At 39.8% G+C, this 24,054-nt stretch overlaps 2 protein-coding genes across 4 annotated transcripts in view; one reads left to right on the forward strand and one right to left on the reverse strand.

The window, feature by feature from the left end:
- Nucleotides 1–679: 679 nt before the first annotated feature.
- Nucleotides 680–7,301, forward strand: ccnh (cyclin H). Of its 2 annotated transcripts, none has more exons than XM_063489032.1 (10): nt 680–844; nt 917–1,068; nt 1,170–1,292; nt 1,377–1,450; nt 2,524–2,737; nt 2,846–3,009; nt 3,376–3,446; nt 3,706–3,811; nt 5,963–6,026; nt 6,111–7,301. In XM_063489032.1, exons 2-10 carry the CDS (start codon nt 952–954, stop codon nt 6,135–6,137), a joined length of 960 nt encoding a protein of 319 aa, XP_063345102.1. In that variant the 5' UTR covers nt 680–844; nt 917–951; the 3' UTR covers nt 6,138–7,301. The 2 variants fall into 2 exon arrangements, with proteins under 2 accessions (XP_063345102.1, XP_063345103.1); XM_063489033.1 differs by having other exon boundaries at nt 921–1,068.
- The window catches only part of LOC134638422 (ras GTPase-activating protein 1-like), a 31,643-nt gene continuing 11,511 nt past the window's right edge, over nt 3,923–24,054 (reverse strand). The window contains exons 2-26 of one of the 2 annotated variants that reach the window (XM_063489030.1): nt 19,981–20,133; nt 17,489–17,624; nt 16,519–16,589; nt 14,811–14,928; nt 14,484–14,515; nt 14,190–14,242; nt 13,931–14,081; nt 13,694–13,772; nt 13,132–13,255; nt 12,870–13,026; nt 12,639–12,726; nt 11,777–11,857; nt 11,256–11,413; nt 9,764–9,840; nt 9,477–9,649; nt 9,220–9,379; nt 8,891–9,033; nt 8,638–8,753; nt 8,457–8,543; nt 8,291–8,358; nt 8,107–8,195; nt 7,945–8,022; nt 7,481–7,615; nt 7,308–7,387; nt 3,923–5,583 (exon numbers count right to left, since the gene is read on the reverse strand). In XM_063489030.1, the coding sequence (XP_063345100.1) occupies nt 5,535–5,583; nt 7,308–7,387; nt 7,481–7,615; nt 7,945–8,022; nt 8,107–8,195; nt 8,291–8,358; nt 8,457–8,543; nt 8,638–8,753; nt 8,891–9,033; nt 9,220–9,379; nt 9,477–9,649; nt 9,764–9,840; nt 11,256–11,413; nt 11,777–11,857; nt 12,639–12,726; nt 12,870–13,026; nt 13,132–13,255; nt 13,694–13,772; nt 13,931–14,081; nt 14,190–14,242; nt 14,484–14,515; nt 14,811–14,928; nt 16,519–16,589; nt 17,489–17,624; nt 19,981–20,133 (2,656 nt within the window). In that variant the 3' untranslated portion in view covers nt 3,923–5,534. The remainder of the gene's footprint in view (nt 5,584–7,307; nt 7,388–7,480; nt 7,616–7,944; nt 8,023–8,106; nt 8,196–8,290; nt 8,359–8,456; nt 8,544–8,637; nt 8,754–8,890; nt 9,034–9,219; nt 9,380–9,476; nt 9,650–9,763; nt 9,841–11,255; nt 11,414–11,776; nt 11,858–12,638; nt 12,727–12,869; nt 13,027–13,131; nt 13,256–13,693; nt 13,773–13,930; nt 14,082–14,189; nt 14,243–14,483; nt 14,516–14,810; nt 14,929–16,518; nt 16,590–17,488; nt 17,625–19,980; nt 20,134–24,054) is intronic. The other variant, XM_063489031.1, reaches the window with a different exon arrangement.

The following is a 24,054-nucleotide window of genomic DNA, read 5'->3' on the forward strand; positions in this document are numbered from 1 at the left end:
AACTAACATATAGTCACAAACCAGCTTTAGCAGTGCGAACGTTATGTTGTCCTGGCTCATTTAAAGACGAAGGGGGAGGGAGCTGCTGTTAATGCGGGCCTTTATTCAAGGTTTACATGCTTATTTATTCTGGGTTATTTAGCGTGTGCTAACCCGAGTGTAGAGGACACATAAGGTCAGACACCTCTTTCAATGCTACAGACTGTCAAAAGTGGCAGCTATTTCTAACCGGCCTATCACACGTGACCCTGCAAAGGTGGGATATCATCTGAATAAGTCTCTTGGGTGAGAGGTGAAACGTCTTCATGGCGCTTCATTCGTTTTCTTTCCAACCTCCTGTTATTGTTTTTGTTATGTTTTGTTTTTTTGCTTTTTTGTTGGTTTTTTTTTGGGGGGGGGGGGCGTTTTCAATGTTTGCTTGTGTGTGAGTGCGTGTGTGTGTTTACTTGTGTCAAAATTGGGGACTTATATCAGCTGACACACCCGTCCATTGGGGACGCTGTTGCCTCTAGGGACCGAAACTACCCCAATTAGACATAAATTGCAGCCATTCAGCGCGTTTCAAGTGGCATTCCCGTCTAAAACTACCAAAAACGTCCCTAAATATGACTTATTTTAGATTGTGTGCGTATATGTGTATGTGTGTTTGCGTGCGTCATCAATAACCGACGAGGTCGACGTAATCCAATGGCGACGCGCGTGGGATTTGTTATTGCTGGAGTCCGCTTGTTAAGACGTTAGTTTTGAACTGTCTTGAGGCATTAAACGCGCTCATTTGTAGAAAATTATTTTCGCACAGCATCGGTGTCGCGGATGGATTGACCTTTAATTACGCTCAACAACTGTAAGTTATTTTATTTCAGATTTATCAAAGTTTGGACGGCAGGCTAACGTTGACTCTCTCTTTTTTTATCAGGCAGTTTTGTTGCGGTGTTCTCCACAGCAGGCGACATGTTTCACAACAGCTCCCAGAAGAAATACTGGATTTTTAAAAGTGAAGATGAAATCGAGCATATGAGGTGCAAGGCTAATCAGAAATTCCGCAACAAGGCCCTAGAAAGTGGGAAGGTAAGCTGCGATTAAAAATGTCATTAGGCATATTTGAACCAAAGATGTAGTCCACGAACGTCTGTTTGACAGTTACCTTCACTCCCTCCTCTTTGAACAAGCCCGGGGTGAGTGAGTCCATGTTTTTGCAGCGTCATGAGGAAGACGTCCTATTTCGGCACTATGAGAGGAGGCTGCTGGAATTCTGCAATGCTTTTAAGCCCACAATGCCAAAGTCTGTGGTGGTATGTATGTATGTGGTTTCTTTGAACAGAGCCATGTGACCTCGAGGACATCTGTGAACCACGTGCCTTTCTCTCGTTTTGCAGGGTACAGCCCTCATGTACTTCAGGAGATTCTACCTGAGCAACTCCGTCATGGAGTACCACCCCAGAATTATCATGTAAGTACTGCTGGTCGGTGAAAGGAAAACGAATAGCATTGAGGTGACACATTAAAGGAAGTGTCTGTTGAGGAAAGTTTCTGATAGGTTTGGCAGTTTCCCTCTAAGAATTTGTTGACATTTGTGAGTCCTTATATTGAGGCTTTGTTTTTTTTCTTTCTTTAATAAATTCAAACACTGAGGTGAAAAAAGTAGTCGACAGTAGTAAAAAAGACTTGACAGTGCTGAGCAGGCCAATTACAAAAGTTGCATGCTGACTCAATAGGATGTGTAGCTTTGCAGAGAGGTGGACATCAGGTTACTGCATAGGTTATGTTGTAGGGTTTCAGAGGGGTTTGTTGCTACGAGGTGACATCCTTACAGTGTAGATTGTACACAGAAGCATACATTGGTGTGTTTTAGAAATTCAGTTTGTTAAACTCACAGACAAACTTTGAACTGTTTTATTAAAATGATCAAAGTGATGCGACGGTTGTAGTGTAACTCAGTTTGGTGGTCTCTTATCGTGAATTAATGTGACGTCAGGTGTGTTGAAAGCCTCAATTCAAGAGTCAAAGTTGATCTTCAGTGGAGAGAGATGATGTGGGCAGATGTCAGGATGAGAAACGCATAAGAGTATGTGGCGGCAAAGCATCTCAGGTGTTTTGTAATCTGTGCTCAGTGTTAACAGGGGTGACCCATGTGATCGTCACCTACAGTCACATAATCAAGTCGTCTAGACTAAGTGCAGACAGATTCTCTGAACACTCTGGTTCTTTTTCTTTGACATCATACCTGACCTCATAATAAATTCAATTGTTTTTGTTTTTTTTCTTCGATCTTAACCAGAGTTGTTCTCGGTGATCTCCTACTTCCTGCTATGACACTTTCCTCCTAACGGGAATGTTTCCTTCCAAGATGAAAGTGCAGCATCCATAGGGCATAGGGGGAGGGTCACTGAATGATTTGCTGTGTATAAAAATGATTTATTTAACTAACACTTAAACCACTTAACCTTCATGTCGTGTTGAATAATGAGTAAATTGTAGAATTTCTTTTCAGCCTTGTTCTAAGCAACCTGTTACTTGTTTTAGGCTGACGTGTACATACCTGGCCTGCAAAGTAGATGAATTCAATGTGTCCAGCACCCAGTTTGTGGGCAATCTTGTACAGGAGACCCCAGCAGGCCAAGAAAGGGTTTTGGAGCAGATCCTGGAGTATGAGCTACTGCTAATCCAGCAGCTCAACTTTCATTTGGTGGTCCACAACCCCTACAGACCCATGGAAGGTCTGCTCATCGACCTCAAGGTGGGTGTGCTCCTGTGACTGCTTCACACTATAAACACGAAGACGGAAACTACTACTGCCCTAATCTTGCTTACTTAAGTTTTCATTTGAACTTGTCGCTTTTTCCAGACCCGGTACCCTACACTGGAAAGCCCAGAGTCACTGAGGAAGACTGCTGATGACTTTCTGACACAGGCAGCTATGACAGATGCAGGACTACTTTTTTCTCCCTCCCAGATCGCTCTGACAGCTATTCTGAACAGCGCCTCGAGAGCCGGTCTTAACATGGAGAGGTAGTACACAAAGTTCTTAAATCAATAACCAGGTGACAGTGGTCAGTTTGAATTTCAAACACGGATTTGAAATATTATGTCTGTTAATTATGAATCTAATCTTCCTCGTGGTTTAAAAAAAAAAAAGGGAAAAAAGAAAAAAAAATTAAATGTTAGATAATGTTTAGAATTTGGACTTTATGATGAAATCTTAGAGTGATTACTGGCTGGCTTAGTTAATTTATATGTACAGCAAATACATTACAAAAGCAAAATTTGAATCAGGAACAAAAAAAACCTTAAAAAAATGTAATTTCTCTGAAGAAGTTTGTCTCTCTGTATGTTAATCAAGACTGATCCCTTCTATGTATTATTTCTCATGCCCAGTTATCTGACCCAGTGCTTAGGACTGAAAGAGGAGAAGGAGACGCTCTCAAAGATGTACGACTCCATGAGACGTGAGTAAACCGCACCTTCAAGTTGACACCACAAGATGGTGATATTGAGCTGTTTTAGCTTCTCCAGAGCAAGTTTTTTCTTGCGGTTCTGTCCGATTGACTGCAAGATACAGAAACTATTATGCTGAATTGCACAAGTAAAGGAAGAACTGAATACATTTTAAATGCCAATCCAACTCACGTGCCTTAGAGCTACAAAACAGGGCATTGGCCTTGGCGAAGAATGCGCTTTCAAACTTGCTGCTTTCTGTTTTTTCAGGAATGAAAACCCTCCTGAAGAAATATGAGCCTCCTAAACTAGAGGTGGTGAATATTTCCAAACAGAGGCTGGAGAGGATTCATGCCGAATTTGCCAGTTCAAGCAAGTAAGGAGACGACATTAACTCCCTTGGTTGTTTTTTTTTGTTTTTGTTTTGTGATACTTTCCAACAGTTAAACATTGTGATATTAAAATCAGAATATATAAAGCTGATAAGTGTGTACGTATGTATGTAGAAAGAAAAATAACACCTTTACTGTCACTGTAAAACTGTCACGTAGCACTCTGGCACACACAAACAAGCGACTAAGTCCAGGTATATATTGTTTTATTTTAGCCAGGTTGTCGTATCTAAGATGCAAAAGGTTCAAGGTTCAGTAATCAGGTAGAAAAATAAAAAGGAACACATCATCATCATCATCAGCTGTATGAAATACAGAAAGTACAACAGCACGCCACATTTCTGCCTACATCATCTATACCATGTAGCACAGCTGATATTGGTATAGCTGAGGTTTTTTCTTTTTTTCTGGGCGATGTTAGGAGACATTGTGTCACTTATCTGTTGCCAGATGTCTGCTAACACTCGGTGAGGTCCGTGGTATCTTAAGTGCAACTACAGTAAACAGTGTGGTAAACTTTTGCGCTATGACAGGCACAGATTCAGACTTTTGCAGCTGCTCGAATCACGACGAGGCACACGGGGCCAACCGTTATGACGTTGAAGTTGGTAAATCTGTGCGTGGCATGACTTCTCCGGGTGGATCTATGTACTGAAACGCCACCTGTTGGTGGAGGGAAAAGCGAGAGAGAGAGACTGCAACGCGTGAAAGTTTTTTTTTTTTTTTTTTTTTTTAAACGTCCAAAAAGGCATAAAGGGGAGTTCCGGTGAAAGTTTTTAGAGCAGCATATATGTAGGCCCACACACAATAATGGGATCCGCCAGGATTACACATGCACAGGATGGGTTACAGGTATCTCCTACAAACCTATGACTACCTTTCAGCTGTAATCATACACAAACACAGTTCCTCTATACAAGCCTAAGTATATAACATCAATAAACAAAGCAGCATATTTAAAAAAACAGCCAAAAAAAGAAGTAACAAGCGACTCCCGTTGCTGCGTCGAAGTTCACACACAGACTGGAAGTCGTCAATGGTTTAAAGGAAGAGCTTATCGTAAAAATCAGGCGACGTGGGTGAGAGGACAGTGAGTAGAAAGGGCGTTAAGGCTCGTGTTGTCTTGGCAAGAGGTGCTATGTTTGAATTCCCTGATGATGGCAGAAAAAAACAAAAAACAAACGCTACTTCAATGCTTTGGATTTCCTTTCTCCTGTGTCATCACGAGACAGAAGTTGGCCCATCAGGTAGCCTCCCCACCAAACCCCCTATTTGTCTGGTTCTATGTCAGTCACCAACTGTAACTGCTCAGGTTTTTTTTTTTTTTTTTTTTTAATTTTTATTTTTGAGGGAGTGGCAGGAATAGCAAGGATTTAAAAAAAAAAAAAAAAATCTGCAGTAAAGTCTCTCAGATCTTCACAGAAATCTTTGAGGCTTTTTGCCCATCTTTAAACACGGCGTCATCGTTTGAAGCATTTCGAGAAGGGCTTTGGAAGGACAGCATTCAGAAACGCAGCAAGTGGGTTTCCCATGGAGAACAGCCGTATTGCATTTATACCGCCAGGAATCTAGGCCACATGCTTGGAAAGTACAAACTCGCTCCAGTCTTCGGTTCTACACCTCACGGGATGATGAGGCCTCGCTTTGGCTGGCTGTGCGGCCCGACCGCCACACTTTTGATTCTCAGGTGAAAAATCGTATGAAAACTCACATTACCTGGATGGCAGCAGCGAGTGACATGATGGTGCACTCTGTCCTGTAAGATAAAGCGAACACGTTTGTGAAAGGGACTTTGTTTGCTGTGCATCAAAATGTTCCAGACAGATGGCCTCGCCAGTTGTGTGTGTCTGTGTCTTGCAAACATGGTGTGAAGAGAGTCTAAATGAAGTCACAGAAACTAAAATAATGAAGAGAAACACAAAATGCAACTTAGAGTGATTATGGAGGGGCACTACACACTAGAGGTCTCACACTACTGAAATGAGTCGACGATAGAGTTGACAAGTTCCAGTTAACAGCAAAGATGTGGGATGGTTATTTCTCGCAAAACAACACTTGCGATTTGCAGAAGTGTTTGCAAAACTAGTTTTACACCTACATGCTAAAATTTTTTTAATTTTTTTTCCCCATCGCAGCAAACGAAAGAGAGGATATGAAGAAGATGGCCATGTAGCAAAAGAACCACGGTTGGTAGAAGAGGTGAGGCAGGCCAACATTGTTCTCAGTTTAATGTTTTTTTTTTTATACAATTCTTTCTAAATCTACACTTTTGTTTTATTTCAGGAATGGACTGATGAAGACCTCATCTAGACTTGTGGAATTGAGCAGAGTTTAAAGTTACTATATATACACATTAATTCCAGTGTTTTACTGTAAAGGGATGTGACATAAATGCAGGTGTTCATGTCATAATTGCAGTCAGCTGTTTGTTTGCTCTCTCTTCTGCTTTTTTAATAAAGAGTTTTCTACATATTTCTGTCACATGACACCATGTGCACACATTTCTCCTCCTTCAAATCAGGAGACCAAAAGAAAAACCCACTCCGTAATCTACTTTACAAAAACAGTTTAATGAGTGCATGCATGTCTGATACAGTCTGTACTATCCCAATTTTTTTTCTTTTTACTGCTGTAAACACTTTTGTTTTACTTGGTTTCTCTGATTATGTGTCTTGAAGTTTCAAAAAAAAAAAAAAAAAAAAAAGCCTCAACCAGATAATCAAAAAATAGCTGATACAATTATTGGGAAAAATGCAGCTCTTCTCATGTATATACTCATGATTCCAGCAAGAGAATTTATTAATATAAAATAACCATACTTTTCTGTTTTTGAAAGACTTTGTTCCAATCTAGAAAAGAAAAACAAAAACAAACGACAGACATACAGAGATGCTTGTTTCAGTACTTTGCAGATATTGTCACCACCTTCAAATAAGTCACTAATTACAAAAAAAGCATCATCTCTTGTAATCCAGTTTCCAGTAAAGGGGTCTGAGGAAAACTAGCATCTCCTTGTCAGTTTCCTCATATTGAGTAGGAGGGGTGGGGGGCACTTTGGCAACCTGTGCTATTAAAAACACATACTGGGTACAAAAAGCCCCTCTCAGCATTTGGCCTCAGTGATGAAAGGAAAAAATGTACCCAAATCACAGTTAATGGAGGAGGGGAACAAATATTTGCATTGTGCATACAGCTGTCAGTTACTGGGCCAAGTTCTTTGTTTGTTTTTTTATTTATTTTTTAAAGTACGCCGTCGCCTGTTGTACTCAGCTGCTGTTGTTGCATAGCTCTCTTGTGGTGAACGAGACAAGATGGCAGGTGGGTGGGATGGGCGGGACTATCAGAGGAAGATATGATGGAGAATGGTGGATGGGTTGCCATGGTGATGAGGGTAGAGCATGCCATGTCTCCACCGGGCTGCACTCGGAGACTTGACGCAAGGATGGGGAGGATGGGAGGAGAGGAAGAGTGCAGTACTACCTGTTGCTGTTGGACATGGCATACTGAGCCTGCTTCTGCTGGAGGAGCTCTGTGATGGCCAGCATCTTTTTCAATACATGCTGCGGAGATCAAACAGGGAGATAAATGAGCCTCGTGAAACAGGACGGCATTAATCGATGTCTGTGTGCGAGAATGTGGCAGCGGTCTCTAACCTGTCCTGAGCCCCTCTCGTTGCTCAGCGTCCGGAGCTCGTCTGAGTGTGTGGCACAGATCTCGTGCAGCGCGGCCAGGTCCCGAGACAGGTCCGTCCTAAAGTGCTCCGTGGCTTCGGGGAGGTCAGGCACATTCTAGAAACACAGTTAAGAGTTTCTTAAAGTTTTTCAAAGCTTATGAAAAGGTTATTGGCTCTACAAAATGTAAGAAAACATGAAAGGTATCCTTTTATAATTTCCCTAAGGCCAATGTAGTATTTAAGCTTCTTTCTTAATTTGACCAACAGTCAAAAAGCAGTGATGACATACCGCCCACTCAATTTAGACCTTTTGTCAATGTAAAGAGATGTAACTACACACTGAATTGCTAAGATATCTTAATAGTACTTTACTTTTACTTTATAAAACTAAAAAGCATTTAAATCCACTAATCTTTTGAGCTTTCAGCAACAAATGTGACTCACCCCCAACTCGTCCAGAAACATGATCATCCTGTGTTTGTTGTTTTTGATGAAAGGGTTTACACCCTCCATGTAGGGTTCCTGTTCGTGAGCAGAGACAACTGTCAAATCCAGACAAATCTCGACACGTGCCTTCCTATAAAAGCTGAATGAAAGAATTCATACCTTAGCACCAAATTCAACCAGGTTAGCCAGATTCTGGACAGACTTCGCCACCAGTGTGAGGGTCCTGCCTGCTGTTGAAGATGGAGGATCTGCAAAAGGGAACAGTAGTGTCAAATGCACACAGTGGCAAGTCACAGAGTGAGCAAAGACGATATGGTGTGTGCGCTTTTCAGCAGATGCTTACCAGAAATGATGTTGAACATTCTGGGATTGAGGATGGCGGGGCAGATCAGTCTTAGAAAGACAAAGCCACTAGAAAAGGAATCGATAAGCATAATAAGATATTGAAACATAATAAACAAACATTGATATTCTCAAAGAAAATCAGTGTTTTTTGGCAGTTTGTCTACCTTACAACTCTCGTTCGCATGGTGGTGTTGGTGGGCCACTTCTGTTGCACAGACTTCTGCAGACAGCCGTAGATGTACCTCAAAGTGCTGAAAAAGTAATTACAGAGACGCCTGAATTGATTTTTGGGGTTTCTTGGACTTGTGGTTTGATTTTCTGCTGTGTGAGGGTAAATGAGCTTACGGTGGAAGGATCTCAGCAGCCATGAAGATCTTCTCCACCAGCTCAGACAGTATGTTGAGGAGATGCCCCAGATTCATATTCACATCTTCATTCTTTTCCAGTTTTGAAGGGTTCAACTTAAAAACAATATTTAAAAAAGGTAGATTTAGGCCGAGATTTGGAGGGGAACTAGACAAATAAATTCAACAAGATAAATATTTCACCTTATTGTACAGTATCAACACTAAATGCAACATTTTTAGCAGGTGTTTACCTCGCAGGACTGTTTGCTCTCCATGATTTTGAGGATGGTGTCTTTGAGCGCGTGGTGGACGAAGGGTGTTGCTGTGGCCTTCATGTACTGCTCCATCAGTGTGCTGGCCAGTGTAGTTGCTCTGAACAATGTTGTGGCCTCATCTGGTAGTAGTGCATAAGCAGAGAAGGGTTTTTAAAATGCGTGGACACGACAACTTCCTGGTTACTAAGCAACATGACTGTCACTTATAGCTTTCAATGAAATGATTCTTTCATAACTCTTTAAGTCCAATCTATTTAGACGCCTAAGCTTTCCTGTCTTTGGATCACAATAGCTGTGACTCCTACCCTCCATGCTAATCTCTCTGTCATTGAGTGTCCTGAGTAGTGGGGCTTCAGTCTTCTCGTGCCTGAAGATCCGTAGGAGGAGACTTGCCAGTAAGGAGCGGTCCTGACCGCACACATGTGCCAAAGCATAGACAACATAAAACTCTTTCTGCAAGATTATCTGCAAAGGATGCACAACAAGGACATAATATGAAGTCAACAACCGAGTAGACAGTTAATAGATGTTGCAATCAAAGCCACTTTTCAGTGGTTCAGACCTCCTTGAATTCGTTGTACTCCTCTTCGGGCATGATCTTCTCCACGGAGTAGCGGGCACGTACGCGTAAGGAGCCCGGCTCAATGCCCTTCAGAGGAACGTAGGAGCTGAGAGGGAACCACTCGTCAATCATCTGGCCTTTTTGCAGCCGGTTTAGCTGGCAGCGCATGAACACTGAGAAGGGAAGAGACATTGAGGCATCGATGAACACGGAGAGAAAAGGGTAGATAATGTAAATAAAGTAAATGCAAGTTTGAATCTGTTTTAAAACTTGAAGCTGTTACTTACAGATGTCATTTTCTTTACTCTTTTTCGTTTTGTTGCTCAAGCTGATTTCAAATCTGTTAATTTCACTGGACAAGTCACTGAAACAACAGAGATAAACATATCATTCTCTAAACCAGGAACCACACACACTGCTCATTTCAAATGTACAGTACCGGTATTCAAGTGCATTGTTTTCAAATTCATCTGTTAACATATGTACATATAAATGTGAATATGATTTAATCTGTTTGTGTATGTTGTTATGTTGCCACATTAATGTTTTGGATTGCTATGTAGCATACACTTCAACTTCACTAACATCACATGCACAGCATTTCAGCTCCAATTGTAAAACAATGACTACATTTACATGGAATATAATACAAAAAAAAATGAGAAAGAAATTGTAGTCCGTGAACAAATCATTCACTTGGTTTCAGTCTGTATTCCTCCTGTGCATGCGCTTGTATTTATATAAATGCCAAGTCATTTATATTACTGCAGACTGAGAGCTCAGAAGAATCAAAAGAGCAATAATAGCAACTACAGTGCCATACAGATGAGAGATATACGTCTTCAAGTATCTATTCAGATAAACATCACAGATCTTAGATGTGTATTTTTTGCATGTTACACTTTTCTAGTTCACTGCATGTGCAGCCAGTGAGAAGAAGAAAAAGTATTTTATTAAAGGGTCCACCAAACATACAACTTAAGGACAAAAGCTGAGTTGTAATTTCAGCTACATTTACACGTCAAATAATTCAAACAAAAAGGTGTGTGTGTGTGTTTTCCAGAGTGTAAGGCCTCTGCCTGCATTAACAAACCAGATGAAAAACACTGCATGTATGTACACCGCTGACTCAAGGGTTCAGCTCCTTTCTGCCACTCACTGAACAGAGCAGACACAAAAAGATGTGCATCTTTGGCAGGAGAGCAAGAACCCTGCTCAAACAGCGGCACTGGCCACAGTCCAAGACTCTTTGTCGCTATAGTGACATGAAAAGTTGCTAAATCAGGCTGGAAGCTGCTTAAGCAACAATAAGATGAACTGAAGCATGACATGTACTCTGCGAGTGAGAGGGATGTCAGTCGCATGAGCTAATATCCAAATTACAAAAGTGTAAAAAAACAACAAAAAACCGATGTTCAATGCCATCAGTGCAGCTTGTTTATTCAGTGACAATGTTAATGTGTACGGCCATAAAGGTATGGGTTTTCTTAGGCAGAATATGTGAATCACCGTACTTTCCTGTTAACTACGCCACTCCTACATGGTCCTGGGGCAGATTCACTTTGCAGACTTTCAACAACATCAGCCTCAGTCTTATCTGTGCTCTCTCAAACAGTGGTAAACATTGGCACTACACTGGCTATATAGCATGATGCTAGTACGCCATGAAGTGATTCTAAGCAATAAAAATAGCTGGAAACATTAGGAGGATAAAACATGAAGGGAGAAACATAACAGCAAAATCCAAAGGAGAGAAATAAACAAGTACAACAAACTTACTCAAAGATGAATTCCTCAGTGAAGACGGGGTTCTGCCCCTCCCGTGGGTGCGTCTTAGCAACCTGGACACTGTTCAGGTAGATGTTACAGTAGGGGTTGGTGAAATACTTCGCTGGCAACTTGTGCGCCTCCTCCACGTACAGCACCAGGCTGCTCACCTGAAAGACAGCAATAAACTTTAAAACATATGCACTGACGGGTTGCAATAATTAGATTTCTTGATATGCCATGACATTTGAGAAGAACCTCGTCAAACTACTGAATTAATCTTTAATCAGAAAATTATAACAACTGCCTCATCACAGAAGAATTAATATACAAGCAATTTTAATAATCAGTGTATAATCTTTCACAATATTATTACGTTTTGATACATTTTAAACTTTAAAATGTTGATGTCACAATTGCAGCCCTCTCTTGCTTATACACCTGAATGAGAGCTGCCTCTTTATTCACTGGATTTAATCATCTGCTGTGTTGCTTTGCCATCATGACCACACACTGGCTGCTGCTATACAAACCTGTCTAAGCCTCTTGTTGGAGGTGGGCTGAGTGGTTTTCCTTAGGTTATTACAGAAGGTTTGAAGGCATTTCATCCAATCCTGCAGAAAAAAGGAAAGAAGAAAATGGCCAAAACATTAAAAAATAAATAAATACTGTATTTACACTGTGTGTACTCATTTATTCCACGAAAAGGAATAAAATGAAAGTCTCATTGTGAAATTTCTAACTGGTGGCCACTTGCATCAGGAAACTGAAAATGTTTTGTGGCCCCAAACTTATCTAAGACAAAATATACTATAATGAATATATTACAATATAAAACAAGAGAAAACTGCTGTCCTAAAGTAAACCTGTTCCACCGGTGCTACAGTGTAAATGTGTAATTCTACAGTGAAACAACACTGCCACCATCAGGTCAAACTGAAGCTACAGCAATAATTCTTTCATTTTTGAGCATTTTTATGACATTGCAGAAAGATTTAAAATCAAAGAACTGAGGCGTGATTAAAGTGCAGTGTTTCACCTCTAATTCAAGGGGTTTGATAAACGATGCAGTATGTTCGTGAGCTCTTTCCTTCCTTCCTACTTTTCTCTTCCCAGCATTCTAACTTCCACTTTAGACAATGATACATGAAAGATAAAATAAATAATGGAATAAATTTGCACTCTGATCTAGCAGAAGACAAATGGAAAGAATACCAGTCGGTTGAGTTCTACCAAAGTAGATAACGATGTTGAAATCCTTTTTCTTTTAGAGAAGCACCCTTCAGCTCTCAGAAAAATAAATGTATGTGTATAAAAATATTTATAAGAATGTGTATGCATTTCTGCCTTGTTTGACCATTTTCTGTGACAGTAAAGTGCTGACTCTCCACTTACCTGTGCCTGCTCTGGAGCCTCTCCTGCAAAGTAGAATATGTACTGTTCCTCGCTAAAGTGCTGGACAACAATCTGGAAACAGTTTGGCCTGAAAAAGTAAAGCAGAAGACAACATACTTTAAAGATTAAAAATCATTTCCATCTATACAATGTCTACACAACTGCTATCATTAAGCAGTCAGATTTTAAAGTGTAAAAAATGAAACCACTGATTAGATTTCAAAGCCCGACCTGCCAAACAGACTGTCGTGCACGCCGTAGACGGAGCACACGCTTAAGTCGATCAGCCCTTTGGGTTTCGTGGCTCTTTTCTCGTTTTCAAAATAGATGAGCTGTGCGTCATTACCCTCCAGGATAAAGTAAAGGTTCTTCCACCGTTTGCCTTTGCCTGTGGGAGAAATCAAAGTTCAGACTCTGAATGAGATAATAGTTACTCATGATATTACAAGAAGATAATAAAAGCCCAGACAAAACGAGCCAACGTTACACAAACCTTTATTGATCAGGAGGTAGCCTTTTTTGACAATGTTTTTGTAAAAAGCATCTTTTGTTTTCCGTCTGATAGTGTTATAAATTTCTCTCCCATCCACTACGTCAGTCAGAACCTGTTCCTGGTGCTACAGTAAATACAAAAACAAACACCATATAAGGACAGAGGTAAAATGAGATCATTCAAACGACCAGCTTACATCGCTTTTCTCTGTCTGTTATGTCTATTGATTAAGAGAAGTGTGGATGATTTTTATTAAAAATTTACATTTACTGTTCACTGAGAGTCCAATCATATTAAAATGTAGTACTTTTAAGCTCTAAAACTTCACCTCAAATATGAACAAAATGACATCTCAGAAAAAAATTTTGTACACTGCCTTTCCAAGGTGGCACAAATGCTAAGCCCTGATATCTTCAGAGACACACACACACACACACACACACACACACACACACACACACACACACAAAAAACAAAACAAAACACACTGTCGAATGTCATTTTGCTAAGTCAAAAATACAGTGAGGTTCACTATATGACGTTAGCATATAACTGTGCTTACCTGCACTGAAACAGGTTCTTTTAAGTTGTAACCCTCAACAATCTGTTCTTTCTTGTAATGGTCGATGATGTCATCAACACTGCCAGAGAGAAAAGACACTCAGCTCATCAGTAACTACGTCGGCATCCTCAATATGTCCTGATAATGCATTAAAGAAATGCTACAGTTATACTGCAACTTTCTTTATATAACTGTGTTGCATCGCCACACTGAAGGCAGCCACACTGGCAGACATACCTGTTATAGTACCTCCCCCCCATCACGTATTGATTGTTAGGTGTGGGGGAGATCTTAAACCTTTGGATGTTTTCATTGGTGCGAAAAAAGAGGGAGTAGTCGCCAGGTGTGTTGTCTGAAGGCCGGACTAGAAAACCGCACACTTGACCAACTATGAAATTAAAGGGAGCAAAAGAAGCAGAGTGAAGGAAAAAGAGAGATGTTTAGATAATGTTCACAACAGAAACTGTAATGTCTGCAGTGCTGAGTGAAAGTGTACCTGTCATCAGAAGGTTGTAGGCCTCTTGCTTGGTGATCTTTCCGTGATACCAGCTGTAGGAGAGCAACAGAAGGAAAACAGACCGAATTAACGCAATCAACCAAATGCTCAGTAGAGATCACATGTCTAAAAGACAAAGCAAACTAGGCTCTGCGTATGGATGCATTTTCTGCAATAATAAAATACAGTAATAGCATTATGTGTGATAAATTATTGTAACAGACAGGACAGATTTTTATGGAAGAGAACAGATGTCAGACACTAAGTAAGTCAGTTCAGTGCCATGGAGCTTACACTTTTCCCTCATGTGGATCCTCCTCACGGCCCTGAAAATGATCAGAAACAGAAATGTCTGTAGTTTTTACAATGTCATGCAATTATTTTGTGTATTCATATATCCCATCCCAACTGTGGGTGCTATGCTTTTGCCTACTTTAGTGTCCTATATTGCAGTCACCTCACAGTGCTAAGTGCAGTGCTTGTTTTTAATGCACACTACTGTGCAGATGCTACTATTAATTTTGTTTGTTTTTTTTCCCCACAGAATTTACTTTTATTGTTTGATAAAGATCTTTTGAAAAATAAGGTGATATGAGCTTCTCAATGTCGGGTCGTACTTACCACCTCCTCCACCAAATCCTCCACAATGAGTCCCTGCTCCTCTGTGCGAACATTGCTCACCCACATCCAGCCATCTTCCAGTTCATTGTGAACAATAAACATGTCCCCTTTAAGGAAGCTGAAAATAGATCAAGTCAAAATGAGGTAACTAAGAAAGACTTTATCCAACACTATCTGCATCACATTGTCGCTCTGTAAGGGAACTATCATCTCGACTGTGATTTAATGTGAACTTGGGATCAGTAAAGTGAACAGATATACAGACAATAATAATTTAGTGTGGAAATAAAGCGTTACTAGAATCTGAAGTAGCGCTGTGCCATATCATTTCGTTCATGATAATACCAGCATAATTTTTTACACAATATAAAAATGTCATATCTCAATTTCATTGCTATAGCAACGTCATGTATTCACAGTACACCCAACAAGACAAGCCCGGGCATGTCTGAAGCAAGAACCTTGTATCAGACTCCAATGACGATTTAGACTCCACCGAGCATCATCGGCGCACTCGCTAGTTCTGCTTCATATGAGAGAAAGAACAGTGGAAGGTGGAAAAGCTAAGATTTTGATACAACATACTAAGTGGAAAATTAGTTTCAGTTTTATTATGTGACAATATTGTCACATAATAACAACAACTCTCCTGAAGAGTTAAAGTTAACCTCCTAGGAACTGGCGTCCACATATGTGGACATCACATTTTGGGTGTTCTAGACCAAAATACAAAATTTTGCTCTACAAGGGCCTGATATCCACTTATAAGAACACTGCCACTGTTCTATCGAAATTTAAAACAAATGTCCTCTTATGTGGATCTCATTTTCCTCAGAAACAAAAATCAGGTTAAAAAAAATAAATAAAAATAAAAAAATCAGGTAATTCTTTGTTTTTACGTTCATCAGGTCCCAGTCAGCCCAAATAGCAAAGAGAAATTAAAAAAGCATGCCATAAAAGAGTTCAGGTCTTACCAGGTTAAGGCACTTTAGGTAATGTTAAACTAAAATGTTTAGTAGGCTACTTTTGTGCTTAAATCTGACTTTTGCTGTGTCATTACAGTTAGACTAGAATGCTGCGGCTGGTGGCGCCTCATGTCACACTTAAAATTAGGAAGTGTGTGATCAGCAACAGTAACTTGTTGCAAAAAAATGCCCTCCATATACTTACTTTTTAAACTGCTGCCCGCATGCATCAATAACATTTTGTTAACTATTTTATAAATTTGATACTGGAAATATTCTTGAATTGTCATGATAGAATTTTGAACCATGTCGTCTACCCCTAATCTGAAGTAAATGTTGCATGCCTGTGTGCTCAGTTAAGCCTGTGGCTCACTGGCAGGCTCAGCGTTGAGGTTCACTTCAGACAGTTGTTTATCAGATTTAGGAAATCGGGAATAGCTGGGATCGTCAGTAAGTGTGCCTACTGCAGCTTAATGACAGGGACAAGACCGTTTTTCAGTCACAAGTCAGATAATGTGCTTTCCAGCCTGCTGTGTCATGCCACAAAAATGAAAGGAAGACTAGGCTGTTCTTTGTGCTAAGAATAGGTATTTTTTAGGTCTAGGATGTCACTGTGGCTCGTGTGCAACTAAAAGATTATGGTTCACATTCAAAAAAATACTTTTAGGAAAGTGATGGTTGGGACACGAGGAATTTACCCTACAAGACAAAAAAAGCAGATTTTGTGCACACATGACACTTACCTGATCTCATCAGTATCTGGCACTTTGGTGTATGGAAGTATGGCCCTGACTCTCCTCCTGTCTTCTACAGGCTGTGGAAACAGGAATAAAAAAAGAATAAAAGCCTCATTCTTAGCTCTGACCTTTCAGAATTATATTCATGTAAAATCCTCCAATTATTTTTGAAAATCAAGTATTCTACTACAGCTCCCAGGGGTAAATCCCACTACCCTAAAAAGCATAATTAACATTACCCCAGACTTTGCCTTAAACAGTTCTGAAATCTGCCAGAAGGCAAAAGAAAAAAAAGGAAAAGGAAGACCGTAAAATACTTCCTCTTGCAATGAACAAGTGGCGTAAAAAAAAAAAGAAGAAAGAAATAATAAAGGAGTGAAGGCTGACTTGAGTTATCTCAAAAGGTGCACATTTCCACTCATCTTTCAACCCTGACACGTTTTATCAGATCAGAACTCTTAAGGGACATTTCAGGAGATTAGGTTTCATTATGCACACTTTACTCTTGTCCCATTTTGCACACTGTTAAGTATATATAAAAAGGGTCTGAAGTTTTGATAGAGCCCTGGGGAAAGTTCGTTTCTACTTATTTCCAAAACAGCATAGGAGACCGTTAATTCAACAAGCTGCCAGTCACACATTTTATTCGCTACATTAAACACAGCTATCCAACCATCACAATTTCAGTTTTTAAAAGGAAATCATTAATGATATGCCATCTGAAAGTCATAGTTCATTTATATCAGCACAACAAAAAAAAAAAGCACACAAGAAACTTCTCACGTTATGTTAAGTTTTTAAAACTGACGAGGAGTTCATTTTTAATATAGCACAACCTTGGCCTGCTTTGAGTTGAGAAACATTGGGGACGGTGTGACAAAACAAATCGGGGGTCAAATAAAATTACAGAGAAACACTACAAGACTTTACATTTATCTTAATTACACTGTATACCTTCAGCCATGGAGTCACTCACCTCTGGAGGGGCCACTGGTGATAGCAGTTTCTCTCCTTTTAGAAGGCAAGACACATAGCTGTAGTAACCAATCAGGTCTGATAAGGACGAGAACCGCCGCCCACCAATGTAATAGTCCCCACACATGGCGATTATCCTGTTAATAGAAAACATAACAATAAAGAAGGTGCCGCGGTTAGCTTTAAGTATAGGTAAACCCCTGGGCAGTAAAGACAATCAAAAAGAGTTCAACTCTCATTTATTTGACAGTTAAATTATCTGTATCGATTACTTCCATCACTGTTCCTATGATACACCATCCAGCTCTGGTGTAAACACAGCTGACGATATAAACTGCTTCATCACATGCATATGTGCAAAGGTAAGCTCATATCGACACAATGAAACATCAGTGCTGACAGTCTGTGCGTTTGAAGACAATCCATTAAGTCTGTTTCGACAGCAGTGCCAAACCCATTTACTAGATATGAATGGGAAATTGTGACACGGGTTAAAAACCTGAAAATCACTGCAGTGTACGGGTATGATTACTGCTATCTGCTGACATTATTGGCAGGTCAAACTTTTCTTCGGTTCCTGAACTCAAATACTGTGGCATCGCTGAGAGTTAAAAACAGCCCAAATTGTTTCATCTCAATTAAATTGATCTGTGTGGGTGCCCTTCCAGGTGTTACACTAAAGTTTAGCATCCAGGCACCAATGGAAAAAAACAAAACAAAACAAGAATTACAAAGTTTAACAGAGTTAGAAGTTAGCGGGAAGTCAACTAGCTTGATGGATTTCTAAAAACTAAAATGTGCAGCTCTGCTCTCACTTCAGACATAAATTAAAACAGAAACCAAACAGCGGCAGTGTTTGTAGGATTATTGGAATCTGGTTAACTGGCATATACTGGTGTGCTACTTGATGGCTAGCTACAGATCTATGGTTAGGATAACAATAAACACCCTGATATCAACTTTCCCTTCTAAAAAAGTTCATGTGAGGGTGGAAGACATGACAAATGCAATCAAAAGGCAGGAAACGATGCTGAAAATTGACCAAACAACCAGAGAATACTGGAGATGATCCATTCACAGCTCAAGGTTAGTCATGCATATTCTCCTGCATGGTTTGGATTACTCACCATGAAAAATTCTTGATCCTAAGCTTCATGTCCTTTTGAAATCTTAGTTAGCTTCAGAGAGATTCGTATCTGAAGCATTCAAATATGTGGTGTCTGACAAACCGTAAGTCCATAGGCTGTATGTAAGGTTTTAAAGCTGAGCTTAAAGGCATGATGCACATGATTAGTGCTAATAAAAAGGCAGAGAGGCCTACGATGATCACAGATTATTTTGAGGGGATTGTTTATATTAAATAACAAAATATATAAAGAATTTAGTTAAGATTACAAGTTAAGACAACAGCCTTAATGAACACAGCAGGAGCTTGGACCTGGAAGCAGGGTTGGCCCGTCATCACTTAACAAGCGGATTCTGAACTGCAACCAGTTACGGAACCACAAATCTCTAACAAACACTAACTCACTAAAATAACACGAATAAATCATATACAGAGCAGCTCCTTTCTCCCCTCACTGATGACATCATGGCAATACGTCCACAGGAGATCATGTCGTTTTCACTTAATTAGATGATGTTTGCCCTGAATCTTGGTGAGCTGCAGAGTTAATATTAACATAGCATAACCACTGAAGGAAAGGACAGACTGTAATGTCTTATCTTCTTCTCGTCTTTTTTATTGACTGTAAGGTTGTAAAATGCTCCAGGGTACTGTTGTTAAACAAGTGTGGTGTCATTTTTCTTCTGCATCAAGTCCGCCCACACACATTGCATAAAAAAAAAACAAAACATCTTGTCCACCTTACACGCAAACACACACAGCGTCATCTGTCGCAGCAAACATTTAAGTGTACAAGCTGCCATGACAAAACACTGTTTTTAAGCTCTGTATAGTCTTTGAATCTGTGGGACAAAAAGGCTGACCTACCCCAGAATCTACTTTCTTAAATCTTAACAGTGTTGAAATAAGGGCTAATTTCTGAACTTGCCCTTCTGTTGTAGTCTCTAGCTTTCTGCCCTTTTGGTTAACAGGTAATAAATAACTTCAGTACTTTATCTTACCCGAGGGCGACTTCCTACAACCTGGATCCTGCTTATTGTGAGATGCCATAGAAAAAAAAAAATGAAACACTTCATGTTGCACCATGCTACTCTAACTATTCCAACCACACATTTCTCTCTGGTCTCAGATGTTAGCAACACCATGCTAGACAGCCATTCAAAGTCTACATGGCTATTAGGGTAAACACAAATAAGACATCAATAAGAGTTCTATTTTATTTAAACCTCAGACCTGAACCACTCTGATTTATCTGTAAATTATAGAAATACCTGTAGGCTAAGTAGGTTCAAATTAACTTCTCTTTCCAGAGTTCTGTGAGCAGTCAGAGAGTTATATTCTGTTTGAATGGTGTATAAAAATCATACCTGAAGTGGTTGACCACATTGGTCATACTGAGGAAAGACAGGACAAAGGAACCGGGCCGGCGGTCGCTCTCCCTGATGAGGTAGCTGCCAGGATTTCGGGCCTGGCGCAGGCGCTCCTCTGCAATGGTTCGGTCTAGCTTGCCATGGTACCACCTGAGAGAAAACAAACAGTAAGGAAATTGCCACAAGGAGAAACATGTAGCATAAAGTGTTTATACACAGAATTTCTCAAGTTATAACCATGAAACAATATGTTGACAAGTCAAGCTATATTTAACTACAACTCAAAAAAAAAAGCCATATAAAAACAATAAACCCATTACACACGCAGCAAACAACCTAAATGCTTGATTATACCTAGTTTTGGACACAGACGGCCACAAACTCAACGGCCGAGTATTTATTCCTGCTATACTTCTTTGAAGTCCATTTGGCTTCATGCATAGTGACATACTGTAGTGATATTTCTCTGCAGATAAGTTTTCACAGTCACAAAAGCCAGTCCGCATTGACCATCCTGCGAACTTATCTGATGATGAAATATATGTTACTCCCACCTGAGCAGAACCTAACAGACTCACAGATGAACAAAGTTTAATCAAGGCTTTACAATCTCTACTGAATCTAGAGATTAAACTAAAACTTTAGAACTGTATGTCCATTAGTTCAAAAGACAAGGTTTAGGTTCATAAAAGCAAATGTCTGGCTTTTTCAGTTTTTAGTAACTCTATTTAAGTCTTGCTTTCTGAATTAAACAGAAGACCTAAGAACGACATTGGTTAAAATTTCAGCAGGTGGGGCTGAATTCGAAAGGGCCCTGCCAGCTGGGGTAAAAAATTAACATGTTTTTCCAAATTTAGGCCAGTGGTGCATCTCAGAACAGAGGGCAGTGACTGGAAAAACATGCAGAGGTGAGAGGATGAATGAGGTGCTGCAGTAGCTCTTTTCACAGGAGACCTTAATGGCTCCCATCTGGTTTAGGGAAGTACAGGTCTCCATTTGTAAAGAAAAATGCCATCAACTCTGCTATCATGCAGGAAGCTGGAGAAAGGTTGCTGAAGAGGAGATGGAGTGTGTCCATGAGGGAGGTTTGGGGGGGATTTTTGGTGATAAGAGAATTGAAGATAGCAATCGAGAGCAGCTGGAGAGAGTAGGGCCAAGGAGCCCTTAAGAGGTTGAGGAAATATGGGAAAATAACACCGAGAGGCAAAGACAGATGACTGTGAAAACAATAACATCAAGACAAAAAGAACTTTCCACCACATCCTACTGGCTAGTTAAGCTCCACTTATTATGGAATGAGGTTATTTAAGTTGTTTACGACTCCTCCAACACGCACACACACACAACACTCTTTTAATCGGGTGTGGCAAACAAAGAACTGGTTCTGTGAGCCAGAACCAGCCCACCAAAGGGTGGCCAACTAGATGAAGTGGCAAAGTATGACATCTCAGAGAACAAATTAATGATTCTGATGTTTCATTAACATGAACTGCCATTTCTGCCTTTTTGATGCCAGCACTTGTAAAAATGAGTGAACATGGAAAGCAAGAAGTATTTTCTTGTCTTAACAAGTTGCTCCAATTATTGTCATTTTTGTTTTTTTTTTCCTTTGTTCAAAATACTCCATGTGAAGCCATTGTGCCTTTAACGAGCCTCTGCGATCTAAAAATAGCAACCCATAAATTGTTGAAATTGCACTTATTGAGACATTTCAAGCAGCTGTACTTTTTAATTCTTTTTTAATGGTTAATGATGCAGCGATTTCAAAAGTCCATCCCATTAGGGCTGGGTCAAACTATACTGTTCACGGTATAACGGTATAATGTTAGTCCATGATAAGAAAATGAAATATGGCGATAGAATATGGGTAAAACGCGCATGCGCAGTGCCTTTGTTTTCATACGTACATGGCGAAAAAAGCATGGTGGCGACGGAGAATGAGAAGGGCAAAAGCGGATCGTTGAATGAAACAGATGAACCAGAATTGGTTTGTAAAAATGGTGCAACTTCAGTGATGTGGAACTGGTTTGGTTTTTGTCCGTCAGATACACACCAAAACACTTTTTTTTGGCAGAACATGCAAGCGGGCCGTCGTTATTACCGTATTTTTTTGGACTTTAAAGGCTTTTAAGAGCACCTTAATTTTCTCAAAAATCGACAGTGTGCCTTATAATCCAGTGCACCTTATGAATACTGGTTGTGCTTACTGACCTTGAACTGATTTTATGTGGTACACGGCGCTCAAAAATCGGTTAAAAAAATGTTTTAGTGTGACTTTGGTAAGCTACGAAGCTGCAATGCTTGATGGATTGTCGGATCATTACGGCTACCGTAGTCAGGAGCCTCGCAGAGTAATACGTACCGTGTTTCAACATAACATTACCTTATTGTTTCGCTTAATGCGCCTTATAATTCTGCGCACCTTATGGTCCGAAAAATACGTATTTGACTTATTTATTTGGCACACTGCAGTTTCATGTTGCAAAACACCTCTTTTTAACTTTTGTGGATATTATACATGGTTATGCTCAGGATATGTCGGCCAGTTTCCACTGAAAATGCCTTTTGGTTAAATTGCCAGCAAGGAATTTGCATTTGCACGGTTAAATTTTTATATAGCATTAATGCACATAAAAAAACAGCTGCTTGTTTAAATGAAAATAAATTGATGGGGGTTTTTTGCACTAATGAAGTTGTGGAGTTGTAAAGTATTTTGCTTGCATCTATTATATCGTCAGTTATATTGTTATCGCAAATTTTCAAATATATAGTGATAAATATTTTTGGCCATATTGCCCTGCTCTACATCCCACCATGAACAACAACAAAATACAAAAAAGAAAATGTGTGATCTAAATGTAATCGAATGGGAATGTATGACTTTCACTCTGGGACTGCAGGGAGACTTGGGAAGGAGACGATGGAGAAAATGGCTGGACTTTACAGCTTGTGGCAGCACCCTTTAATGCACAGAATTAGTAATGCAGACTTGTTGACGTATGTATGTGTGGATGTGCAGATGTATGTACGGGCATATGTTATCTTCCCATGACCTCATAATGTTTCTGTTTTTTGTTTTTGTTTTTTTATTTTATCTTGTTGCATAAAAATGTTCCTAAATAAATAAAAAGTGTCAAAAAAAAATAAATGTAATCGAATGACTCCATTGAAGGCTCGCTAGCTGCACTCCATATAACAGAGAGACAATTGTGGCCACTAAATGGTGGTAAAAGAGAGCTGTAACATAATATGTCACATCATGATAAAATATAATCAAAGTATGTGATTTTTTGTGAAACTTTAAGCTCTTTTGCATCTACATTTAGTAAAACAATTTTATTGGATGAAGTTTCCTGCAGCTTGTGTGTAAGCTATATATCCTCTATGATGACATGGGATGCAAATAGTTAAACAAAAGGAGAAGTGTTGAGATAAATAAGCCACGGCAATGGTGATATGAGACAGTGCTACTATCAGCTTCAGGAATGCTCTTTCATGTCAAAACACGAACATCAAGCAACACCATGACGTTTTGGTTTAGCTCAGCACAAGATAAGGAATTTACTTTTTCAACTACAGCTCCATGGCTGTGTGTGTGTGTGTGTGTGTGGCTAAAGACTAATGTTAAAAACATTACTATTTTCATTACATTGCACAGTAGCCCGGCAACTCCCACACGTTACAGTAATGACAACATAGTGTGGCGTCCACACTAGGTCACAAATACCCATGTTCCCACAGTGTCACCAAGCCAATGCCTGCATTTTGAATGGTATCTTCACACCAGAGACCCGTTTTATCACTCCATCACGATACAAGAGGCCAAGATAAACCTTCCAGCTAAGCTTGTAAACAAGTGATTTACTTGGGTAGGTTACATGGATAGTTTAGCTAACCGTGTAATGCACTTAAGAACAATATCACTGTGCACTGCTGCACATTAGCATGCCTAAGTCTAGTGAGTTGAGCAAGATGACACAATACAGGGCTGATGACCGAAAGCCTTAAAAATATTCTATCACTAGACACAGGGGTTACGTGCTGTTTATAGCTTTTGTTCTAGAAACGACA

The sequence above is a fragment of the Pelmatolapia mariae genome, linkage group LG12 (genome assembly GCF_036321145.2).
Source record: "Pelmatolapia mariae isolate MD_Pm_ZW linkage group LG12, Pm_UMD_F_2, whole genome shotgun sequence".
NCBI lineage: Eukaryota > Metazoa > Chordata > Actinopteri > Cichliformes > Cichlidae > Pelmatolapia > Pelmatolapia mariae.